Source organism: Microtus pennsylvanicus, chromosome 19 (assembly GCF_037038515.1).
Source record: "Microtus pennsylvanicus isolate mMicPen1 chromosome 19, mMicPen1.hap1, whole genome shotgun sequence".
Taxonomy (NCBI): Eukaryota; Metazoa; Chordata; class Mammalia; order Rodentia; family Cricetidae; genus Microtus; species Microtus pennsylvanicus.
The window spans coordinates 5698059-5710521 of NC_134597.1; the positions used below are offsets into that span (position 1 = coordinate 5698059).

Genomic DNA, 12463 nt, shown 5'->3' on the forward strand with positions numbered 1-12463 from the left:
GCATACTTAATAAAACCAACCAACTTCCCTTGCATTTTAAGATGAACTCTGATTTAATTATCACATAAAGCCATGTGATTCTATCTAACACGTCTTTGCTTCTAATTTGCCCTAATTGCAATAGGTATATTTATCATCAACTATTTAAAATTTTTCAAATTTTGTTTTTTTCAATTATTTTGTGTATAGATGCTTTGCTTATATGTATGTCTGTGCACCTGCCTGGTACCTGCAGAGGCTAGACTAGAAGAGAATGATGGATCCCATAGGATTGGAGTTACAAACAATTTGTGAACCTGATGTGGGTGCTGGAACTTGAATTCCAGTCTTTTGGAAGAACAGCATGTGCTCTCAGCCACTGCGTCATCTCTCCAACCACTTATTTTTATTTAAGTGTGTGTGTGTGTGTGTGTGTTGGTATATGTGGAAGCCAGAAGAGGTTGTCTGTCTGATCCCCCAGAGCTGGAGTTACAGACAGCCAGTGTAGGCGTTGGGAATTGAACTCAGGTCTTCAGAACAGCAGGTGTGCTCCTAACTACGGAGCCATCTCTCTGGCCTATTGGTGGTGGACTTGCAGGAAATACTCTTGTAACTTTCGTGATGCAAGAAAAGCACATAGTTAATATTTGAATTCCATTTAGTGTAGTGATCCTGATTAATATGTGGACTCTGGAGTTGCTACCACCATTCACTATTGTGAGTAGCTCTATTCTGAACATTTTTTAAAGGACACACAGAGGGAAGAAGCCCTCATGAGGAAGCTTGTGAGTATTGTAGCTGACCACTCTTTTCGTAGGAATTTGTGGATGTATTTGGTTTTTCATATGCTTTATGAAATATCCTAGGGAACTTGAATTCTGTAGAGGTGGGGATGGCGTGCCATTCTAATTCACGGGCTGCTCAGCCTGCTGCCTGTCATGTAAGCTAGTCACTAAACATTTACCAGGGAAATAGGATTTGACGTCAACCGGATTCTGGAGAGTTGTGCTTTCCACAGTGGTCTTCAGCATCCAAGGCCTGGACAGTGTCTTTTATTTTCCTTTGCTTCTGGGTTCTCCTTCTCTATTAGGGTCATGTCTGCTTTTCTGCCAACAACCCACAGCTTTACTGAGTATGTGTATGTCCATAATCCAGCTCAATTCAGCTCCCTCCTCATGCCCATGTGTTTGCTGCGGTGCTGGCTCAGTCTGCGGAGGGAATGGGTTTCTGGAGCTGGAGGGTATGAAGTGCTCTCGTTTCTGTTCTTCCACCCAGAGGGACTCACTTCTCCTCAGACTGGTGCTAGACTTGCCTTAAAGGCCCATTGAGGGAAAGCCAGTTCATTGTCATGAAGAGAGTGGGATCTGTGTCCTGTGTGGAAACCCAACCTTCTAGCTGACTGGCTAAGGGACCACTGCTTAATGCCATGCTAAATGATGGGTGGAATATTTGTTTCTTCAAAGAGATGATGTAATTTTCCTCCCCAGTATGCTTGTCCTCTGGACAGTCACTGTGAGGCCCACTGAGTGTCCCATCCTTCTGAGCCTTGGCTCAGGCACAACTTTTCATTTTCTTCCATCTCTTTCAGATGTTGGCTACTCTGAGACTACTCTTTCTCTGAAAGGCCCCCTCCTCCAGGGAGCTGCTTACAAACGGTGTGGCTTGTCCTCTTCCCCACCTGCCCCCAGGCTACTGTGGTTTACAGCTCATCTTCCTGGGGCTTTTCTGTAAACTCTAATAAAATTGTCTGCAAGCCTCTTCTGAGTCCATTCTTAAGTTCGCTAATGAAACTAAAAGCCTCCCGCAGGAATCCTAATGTCTTTTGTAGCATGTGATCCCAGGTCGGATTTTCATAATGTCACTAGCACTGGAGGGAAGAGAGGCATGACTGGCTGGCTGCAAGTCCTGCAGCGGATCGCCATTCCCGCTCGCCGTGCCCCTGTAAGCAGCTCTCTGTGCAGTTGACTCTGGTTTTCCTCCTGGCATGTGATTTCTGACCCAGGGCAGAGAGTGCAGTCCAGTGCTGTTAGTTGAAGTTTGTGGCCAATAAACCTAGCACTGTGTTTTCTCGTTTTCCCTATTTTCTTTCCGTACACACTGTGACCCTTTCTTGCTCTCACGCTCCTCACCTCTTTCTCCATCCCAGTTGAGGTGTTTCCTTTCAGATTCACGGGGACTGAGGATGGGATGTTCATCTTTTCCAACACTTCCAGCAATCTTAGAATTCCTTCTTCCTGTTCCTTTTTGCCTACAACCAATTCAGCAGATGTTTGTTGAGCAAACATTCCCTTTGTCACCAGAATGGTGTCACTTTGCCGGTTGTCTTCTATCCATTGTGGATGTGCCCTGCTGATAATTCTGTATGCTAATTTAATATGTTCTTTGGTGGTTTTGATTTGTCTTCAAGTCTTAATATACTTGAACTTTTTCTTACATTTGTTTGCTAACTGCCTTCCATTCTTTATTGCTTAGCTGTTCCTATTCTTGGTTCCTTTAGGAAATGACATTAGTCAGCAGGATCAGTCCAGAGTCCTGGGCAGGCCGTGTGTGGAGCAGTTAGTACACTTGCTTTCCTCTCCGTTCCTTTTTGCTTCATTAGGATAGACTGACAGGATCAGAAGGGGTGGGAGAACTCATGTGAACTTTAAGAGGCTTAGATGTCTATTCCGCTAGATTGGATAACTGAGGTCCAATTTTGAGATGTAATGAGCAGTCTGTTGTGGGGTCAAATGGCATTTTTCACTTTGGTTGGGTCTAATACGTTACCTGCGTCTGCTGAGTGACTCTTAGGAAGCCTGCCTCACGTCACTTCCAGAGCTCGTATGGGCCTCCTGTCAGTCCCGGCCTCTTTTTAGTTGTAGCAAAGTACCACGAACTAGGCACGTAGATCTCAAGTCTAGAGGCTGAGAAGACCACGGTCAAATTGTCGACAGATGTGTGGTCTGGTGAGGGCTTGCCTTTTACCATGCAGACCTTATAAGAACATCTCACATGGTGGAAGGGGAGAAGAGTGGCCTCTCGTGCCCCTTGTCATAGCGCAGTCCCGTTCATGAGCCCCTCTCCCTCATGGTGAAGTAAGGGCCTCATGTCCTAATGATGTCACGTTGGGGATTAAATGTTAACGTGGATTTTGAGGGGATACTGACATTCAGGTCATTGATTGTACTGAGATAAGGCTTGTACTTGACAAAGGGAGGCTGGCGGGGACACCTGCACCACCATCTCTTCCTCCTCTCGTTACTGTCTGTCGCGGTCTCGCCTGTAATCCGCGTGACAGCCACCTTGTGTCACCTTCCCATCCTTCAGATGAAGAAACTGAGGCAGTAAGAGCTTATGTAACTTACATAGGCTTTAGAAGTAGTAAAGAATGTGGGTGGAGCCCTGACAGCTTTCAAAGCCCTTCTCTTTCCCCGGTGCCAGACTGCCTTGTCTAATGAGTGTGGCTGAAGATTAAAAAGGAGCTAATGGCATGGCCGGTCCACTGTTCTTTCCACTACTTCACTCGCGATGACTAATAGGAGAACACTCCCAGAGGGCATTTGCATTTTAAAAGCAGAGCTCATTAACTCTAATGAATCTCTAATTGGTAGAATTTGTTGCAGTGATATTTTTATTTTTCATCTTTTTTTCAAAGTATTAGTTTTGTGAATTAGCATACTAAGTAATAGGTTTCATTATGGCATTTTCACACTTCGTTCTTATTAGTCTCTCTCACGTACATCCCCCAACACACAGACACACAGACACACACACACACTCACCCCTCCCTCTCATGTACATCCCCCAACACACAGACACACACACACACACACTCACCCCTCCCTCTCACGTACATCCCCCAACACACATACACACACACACACACACACTCACCCCTCCCTCTCACGTACATCCCCCAACACACAGACACACACACACACACACACTCACCCCTCCCTCTCATGTACATCCCCCAACACACAGACACACACACACACACACACTCACCCCTCCCTCTCACGTACATCCCCCAACACACAGACACACACACACACTCACCCCTCCCTCTCACGTACATCCCCCAACACACAGACACACACACACACACACACTCACCCCTCCCTCTCACGTACATCCCCCAACACACAGACACACACACACACTCACCCCTCCCTCTCACGTACATCCCCCAACACACATACACACTCACCTCTCCATTCCAAGATGTTTTAAAGTTTCACTGGGACTTTCCTCTGTGTCTTCAAAGTAGTTGGCTATCTTTTTCTCCTCTGCAGAATATCACCTACTCCAAATACGTTATTCAGTAGAATGTGACCTTCGTCTGTTCTAGATGCAACTGAGTGAATTAACAGGGCATTGTGAAAAACAATCGCAGAAAGACATAAAATGTGGATTAGCATTTTGCAAAATGAATGGTCAAAGGTAAATAAATTTGGCCTTATCAAGAGCCCTCTAAAGTGTCAGGTAAAGATAATTTACTTTAAATCAGTGCTATTGTTAAAAATGCTGTATCTACATTTCCCATAGAGTTTCAATGAGTTTGTGTGTTTACTGGCATTAGGTGACTAAAATGTTCCAGAATTTAAAAACAAAAAAAGCATTCCTCAAATACTAAAATGAATAAAAATCAACTGAGAACTTATATTTTACAGGTTTTTCTCATACTTCTGACCATAGAAATAGTTTTCTATGTGAACTCCTTGAAATAGTTTTTTGTAGATTATATTCTCAGATAGAAAATTCTAGAAATAAATCTTTTCTAATGAAAGAAAAAAGTATTTTTCTACTCTTATCTTTTTAATTTTGATATTATAATGCATGCACACATATACATAACACTTTCTTCTTCCCTTCTCTCTCCAACCCTAACACCCCCTGCTTTCAAATTCATGGCCTCTATTTAATTGTTGGTTTGTGTCTTCCTAAATACAACCTGCTCAGTCTGTATAGAATTAGTTGTGTGAACCTGCTTTGGGGACTAACCATTTGGTATTGGGTCATCAGTTGATGTGTTCTTCCTTGGGGGGGGGACTCTTTTTTCCTATTCTCGGCTTTCCTTAGTTGTATATAGTTCTTTGTCTAGGGTTGAAGACTCATGAGATTTCTCCCTTCCTTGTTAGCATGTTGGTGTCATCCTTGTTCATGTCTTGTTTAGGCAGCCATATTGGTTAGAATTCACGTATGTAGCTTACTGACGTTTCTAAGAGAAACACTATCACAGCAAACCCGTTTCTCGTGCACTGAAATCCTTCCCATCTCTGCAGTGACCCCGAGACTTAGGTGCAGGGCTGTGTTGTAGTTGTAGTGGTTGGAACTAGACTCCAAAACTCTGCGTTCTTTATGGGTTGTCTGTGCCTACAGCAAAAAGAAGTTTCCTCGATTAGGGGTGAGAACAACACTTATCTGTAGGTATAAAGGCAAATATTTAGAGTGTAGTAGGGTTTGTGTGAGTTTAGGAAGTTGGTTGTGGATTTTCTAAGATCTATGACCGCACTAATCCTCGGTAGTTGGTGGAGTTTCCAATACCATCCGTGTCTTCCTTCTTGTTGAGCTAACTCACTGAATATGGCCTTTGCTAGTTGTTTCCTACCCCGTTTTTGTTTTTTGTTGTTGTTGTTGTTTTGTATGGAGGCAAATTCCAATTATGTCCATATCAGTCCAATTCTGGTGCTTAGGAGCTCAGGGATGTGCTGGTAAGTCCTTTTCCCAAACAAAATATGGCCAATTGAGGCAAAACCATGATAGAGACCAAATTCTTCTGCCTATAAACTTGTCTTGAATAATGTGGTTTAAATGAAGAAGCAAATGGATTTCTTAATGTACATCCCATAATTAGGCTGACTTCCACCCAGTTGCAGGATATGCTGAGTTTGGGCAGGCTTTCTCCACTGGGGAGAGGACTCAGCAGAACATGCTCTCTGTGACTGTCTTTTATCAAGAAAAGGGTACAACCACAGAGAACCTCCCAAAGTCACCAACCCACAGAGAGAAGAGTGGCCATGAGCGAGTGGTAATGGAGCCTAAGACACGAGAACCATGACTCTGTTACCTTGCTTGCCTACCACCAAACTCTTTGTGCAGGCTCCCCTGAGTGAACCAAGGGAACATGGCCTCCTTCCCCATGCCCTGGAGTTTCTCCACTGCCTACCTCCCTTTATGTCCAGTTCTCACTTTCCTCCACTGTTTCTCCTCTGCCAGTAGAACTGGGGTCATGATGGTACTCTAAGGACCCTCCCTTCCTTGAAGAGCTCAAATGTCTTCCCATGTTTTTAATCGCAGAAAATGCCTGGTGCACATATTCCTCTACGATGAGGATTCGTAGACTCTCCGGCCTGCCAGCTGTTTTCATAAACAACATTGTCTTGGATCATAGCCACTTTATTAGTTCACATGGTCTCTATGGCTGACTTTGGCTACAGTAGTAGAGTTGTGAAGTGTGACAGAGACCATATGGCCTGTAAAGCCCAACATGTTTACTATCTGGCCTTTCACAATAAAAGTTGGCCAACCCCTAAATTATTTCGCGTTACTCCTTTAAGATCTGAATGAGCTGTATTTGGAAGTGTCATTCCACTTTATCATTTACAGAAAATAGGATCTACATTTTCAAACAAAGAAGCTAACATGCTATAGAATATGAGGAATTTTGCCTAGTAACAATAAAACTGCATCTGGTCTTTAAAACGCTGAAGAAACCCCAAGGGCACTATGTGTTCCCTTTATAAGACCAGAAGGAAGGACAGTGGCTGACTCTGGTCTGAGTACTTGTCCTTACCATTGGAGAGAAGAAAACACATGATGTAAGGAGCTTAGTGAGGCAAAAAAGAATGGCAAGACTAGGATGGGGTCCTGATTCAGATGTCCTTTTCGGAGCTGTTGCCTTTCACACCTGTACCAGCTCAGAAAATAGGTTCTTCTGCCCTCCCCGCAGAAGACCGGGGCAGGTCACTGAGTGCCTCTGCCCCTTGAAGTTTGTTTGCTTGGCGAGTAGAGGTGGGGGAGATTTTACCATGCCCGACCAATAGTCATCAACAGTTTTACAAAAGATAAATTACCGTGAAAACCTTATAGGAATTGGTTCTTCCTTCTAAACGGCTGACTTGAGAGCTTTTTGCGTCTGTATCGTCTGTAAGGCATAAACAATGTCTCAAAACTAAAACAACTCACATTGCACTTCTCAGACTTGTTTTATTTATTGTTATGCTGTCTAACTTCTAAGTGCTTTATGCAAAATATTTAAATTTTTTATCCTGATAACATAATTCCATTGGGGAAAACCTTCAAAAGCTGTATTTCCTTCTCTGTGACGTGTTCTTTTCCTTCGCTGGGTTCTACTTCATTTTGTGCCTTTGTTTGCAGAAATAATCTTGCAGATGGCAATTTCCCTTGTAATCAGTGACTGCCCTGTCTGAGTCATCACCCAGCATGGCATTTCAGTAAATAGTGCTTGTGCATTGCATCCAGGCAGATGTGTTGTGTGCTTTCAAGAACACTGGCTGATAACCTTTCTAGCTTTTCAGGCAGTAGGGACAAATAGAGAAAATTTTATGTACTCACCTTGAAACAAGAAATTGGAAAGGAAGCATAGATTTTGCAGTGGATAATTCCAGCTAAATGCAGTGTCAGCTGCGGCTGTGGTTAAGCGGTCACTACTTTAAATGAATAATCTTTTGTAGAGAAAGTAACTTTTCACAGCAAGTTTATCACGGTTCCTTATACTTTTGTTTTGGTTTTATGCACATTATTAACATGGCACATTCATTTGTGTCGATAGCTGAGCATGCTGCCGTGCTCATGTCTGAAATTAAGCAAACTGGACTCCATGTACTCTGGTTTCTCCACGTGTGTGCTGGGATGGATCCTGACAGGACAGGGCTCTTCTGCGTGTGTCTCCACGTGTGTGCTGGGAAGGATCCTGACAGGACAGGGATCTTCTGCGTGTGTCTCCACGTGTGTGCTGGGAAGGATCCTGACAGGACAGGGATCTTCTGCGTGTGTCAGTGCATGATTACTGTAAGCAGCAGGTCAAAGTCAGGTGCAGTACTGGGCATCCTGGATTACACAACAGGTTGACTTAATTTTTGACATAGCAGTAAAGTTACTGCTATTATATTCAGACTGGTTTTCTTTCGGTATGAATTTTGAAAAATACTATTAACTTTTTAAATTTTAAAAATGATCTCACAATTACGTTACAAATATCAAAGTAATATGTCATAAATTTGCCTTTCAAATTTCATAAATTTTAGAAAGTATTGTTTTTTATTAGCTATCTTTCAGTGTTTAACCACAGATTTATAGGTGAAATACTACAAATAAATTCACTCATTCATTGAACCAATAAATATTGAGTACCTTTTTTTGTCCTGAGTCCTGCCCAGCAACAGTCATGTTGCATACTCTGAAAACACAGCCAGTAGACTGGATTAGTCTATATGAAAACATTTGGGGTGCTATCAACAGACATTTGCCATGGTTCTCAAATATAACAATTATTTAGTTCCGCATAGTTTTCAAGAGCCTTCTCTTAAATTGTCACCATTGATAGCCTAAACTTTTGTGTTTCATAGAAAAAGTTACCTTAGTAAATATTTTCATGATTTATTTCTCCTTACTGCTTTTAACATTCCTGAGCATTAACAAATCCCCTACCTTTGATTTCAGTCAACCATCATCCATAAGCTTGATAATTTCACTGTTATGTACATTCTTCAAATTGACCTCATTTTATGGGAAGAACAATTTACAAATTACTGAATTAGCTTCTGATTATGCTTCAGAGAAATAGGCTAATTGGATGTGTACTGACCATGTGCCAATCACCAACTTTTAGGAATAAGCAAATTAAAGCAGGCCATTAATAAGTTGTTATGCTTATACTTGCTCAGCCGTGTATGCATTCTATGTCCTTGAAATCAGCTAATCCAAATTAACTCATCAATAGAATCTACCCAGACACTAGTCTTAGAAATCATAGTGCTAGCTGAGAGCTATTTATGTGTTTGTTCATTGTGCTTTCCTGCTGTGAAGATTGTGTTCTATTTGGTTTATTGTTACACAGAAACATGCATATCTACTTTAATACACAGGGACACGCACAAAAAGAAAAACCCATAAAGATTAAGTCTTGTGAAACAACTTTTGAGAACAATTACTCGTGGCATAAAGAAATTTGTATTTTAAAATAGTTTTTCTGTCTTCAAACCAAAGCTTTATTGGTTTGTTTAAAATATGACTTGGTATATACAGTACAAATTGATTTTATTTTTTCGAGTGTAAACTTATATGAAGCATGATACATTTTAGTGTGTGTTTATGGGAGAACTAGATAAAATATATTTTATTATTCTTAAAAATGTGTTTGCTTTGTACCAAAGGGGATAGTGGTCGCTTCCATGGCACAGAACATATAGTAAGAAAAAGTACTGTGAACAAACAGAAGACAATAATTGGTCATAACAGAAAAGTTCTCTCTGTCTCTTTTTTGTTGCATAGGAGATACAGCTAAGGAAATGAGATGTAAACCTTCAGAAGCAGAGAGCAGCCAGTCTTTGGAGGTAAGTGAAATGCCCCAAGAATCCTTTGGGCCTGAAACTGAGCAAGTCCCTGTGACTCCACATTCTCCTGAGGATACATAGTAACTTAACTCACACCAAGAAGCTAGTGGTCTAGGAAACTGAGCAAGTCCCTGTGACTCCACATTCTCCTGAGGATACATAGTAACTTAACTCACACCAAGAAGCTGGTGGTCTATGAAAGCCGGCGATGAGCAGAACAGTGAGTGGCTTCCCAAGGATCATGTGTTTTCTAGTGCAAGAAATGGGGTGCAGCTTTTGGAAGGAGGTGAAAAGGAAGAGAGGGACAGAGAGAGGAGGGGAGGAACGATGGAAAGGAAGAAAGGGAAATCAGGAGAACAGAAGGGGGCAAAAGGAATGTAATTCTTGAGTTGGAAAAATTTGACTGGTTTTGAGTGGTTTTTTCCTAGCACATTTGAATAGATAGTATATGATCCTGCAGAGAGTTCTTTTGTCTATTTCTGCATCAGAGAGTACTTCCTGACTATTCTGGAGAACCCTCTTTTTCCATGAAAAAGCTGTTTTTCTTCTGAACAGTATGTCAGGATACTTTCTGCACAGTGCATTGGCAGTGTTTAATCATTGCAGTAATCATCTTTAAGACTTAAGGGAACGGAAAGCAGTAACACAGTGCTTTGGTGGGAGAGAAGCCACAGCGTTGCAGTTTTCTGCACGTGGCTCCTCCGCTTCTCAAGGGTCGCTGAGAGCACTGCTGAATCCAGCTGCGGTGAAGTCTGGGGTCTGAAGTGTTTGTTTCAGCACGAGGGTAGGTGGTCCAAAAGATTCCATAAACAAGACATTAATTCCACTTAATTAATTAATTATTAATGAGCTATGGGTAGAAAGTTACATTTATTTTTAAGGAATTTTTTAAAATAATTTTCACTAAGAAAATGTTTTATAACCAAGGGAAAACTTATTAAGATTGATGAATAGAAAGAAAAATCTTTTTAAAAATTACCTGCATTCATTTTTTTTTCATTCATTCATTCCACAAATATTTATTAAACACTGACTATACCTAAGGCACAGTACAAAGAACTGCGTAAGTGGGTGCAGGAACAAAGAACTGTCTACCTTGTTGAGGGAAGCTGCTTGTTCATTTCCCAGCTGCCCAGACTCCCAAAATAATCACTCCGAAACTATAATATTTGCAGTACTGTTTGCCAAATAGCTTAGGCATATTTCTGGCTAACTCTTACATCTCAAAGTAACCCATTTCTATTAATCTGTGTGTCCCATGTGGCTGTGGCTTACGGTTCCATATGGCTCGGCATCTGTCTCTAGAGGAGCTATATAGCTTCTCCCTGACTCTGTCTTCTTCCTCCCAGCATTCAGTTCAGTCTTCCCCACCTAGCTCTATTCTACCCTATCACAGGCCAAAACAGATTCCTTATTCGTTAACCAATAAAAGCAACACGTAGACAGAAGGACCTCCCACACCATTACCTTTTATTCTGAAGTACCTTGATCCCTTCAGTTTTATTTCACTTCGGGCATCCTGTGAGAGCTGATGTGAGTACCATAGGAAATTATTTCTCTAAGTTTTAGAGCTGGAAAGCCCAAGATCAGGGCACTAGCAACATTACTGTCAGGTAAGAGCCTGGTTTTTGGTTCATATGTGGCACCTTCTTGTGTCATGATGTGAAGTTGTGACCATCATTCCTTTTTAAAGGAACCACTCCCCCTTGTGAACGGTCCATCTCATGACCTAATTATCTCCCCAAAGCCGTATCTCTTAATGCTATTACCTTAAGAATTCAATGTCGACATGTCAAATGGGACGTGGGTGTGGGGAAGCATATTGAGACTTAGCATACGTACATGATGTACTAGAGATATCTGTATAGCTTGACAGTTTATTATTGTTTCTAAGTTTGCTTATCAGTATGAAGAATTTCAAGGCTACTTCCTAAGGAAAGGAGCATTTTAAGAATCTTAAACACTTAAACATTTTAAGTAACAGCAAATTTTAACGGTGCTGTTTCTGGACTTTTAATTAGTACATTGGAGTTGATGGATGTATTCAGAAGTACTTTCTGAGTAATGGAGAAGCCAGTGTTTGCTCACTGAGAACACAGAAGAGACAGGGGAAGCCAGAGTTAAATCGTAAGGCAAGAGGCTGTCTGATTTATCAAAGTAGGGTCAAAATTATTTATTTTTACCATAAGCATCTAAAATGTAATTCTTTATTTCTCTTGAAAACATTGCAGTATACTTTGTACCGCTTAAGCCTTCATGTAGAAACAAACAAGAATGTACCACCTAAACTAGCTGTTTTCAACTCTGGGGAGTGGCTCCTGACTCCCACAGTGGATTATCTAGTCTATGATCCTGAGTTTAAGACTGTCTAACCCGCTGACAACATTTTACTGAGTATCTAAACATATCATCCTAATTTGATCATAAAAGGCTCGATCATTTTTGTGTGCACACCTCCCCCTCCAGCATCACTGTCCAAGGTCTCATCCGTCTCTTCGCATCTCTGTCATCCAGGACGTGGTGTGGAGCTGAACCCCCTGAGGAGTCCTCGGCTCCTGCAGTCCTCCAGCCTTGTCACTGTCAGAGCAGTCAAAGCCACCACCTTTTTTTAAAACCAGGTTTCCACCTCCGGTCTTCCCTTAGGGACCATTCTTCACATAGCTGACAGAAATAAAAGATCGTATCATTCTGAGACTTGAAGTTAGCTGACTCCTCACTGAGGGAAATGAGCACTAATCGCTGAGTGGACTCGTTTCTCCCCACATCCCATCCTTGCCCTCCACGCCACTGGCCTGCCTGTCATTGGATGATGCTGAGCTCTTTCTCTTCCCTTGGTTCCTTGTTCTGTACAAGTTACCATTTGTGCAGCTAGCATGTCTCAGGACCGTCTCTGCTGAGCTGTCGCTCCCTCAGCCAGCATCACATGA

General features: G+C 42.0%; 1 protein-coding gene across 2 annotated transcripts in view; it reads left to right on the forward strand.

Annotated features, from left to right (window-relative positions):
* The window catches only part of Umad1 (UBAP1-MVB12-associated (UMA) domain containing 1), a 140304-nt gene that overhangs the window by 91855 nt on the left and 35986 nt on the right, over positions 1-12463 (forward strand). For both annotated transcript variants that reach the window (XM_075953861.1, XM_075953862.1), the window contains exon 3: positions 9475-9536. In XM_075953861.1, the coding sequence (XP_075809976.1) occupies positions 9475-9536 (62 nt within the window). The remainder of the gene's footprint in view (positions 1-9474; positions 9537-12463) is intronic.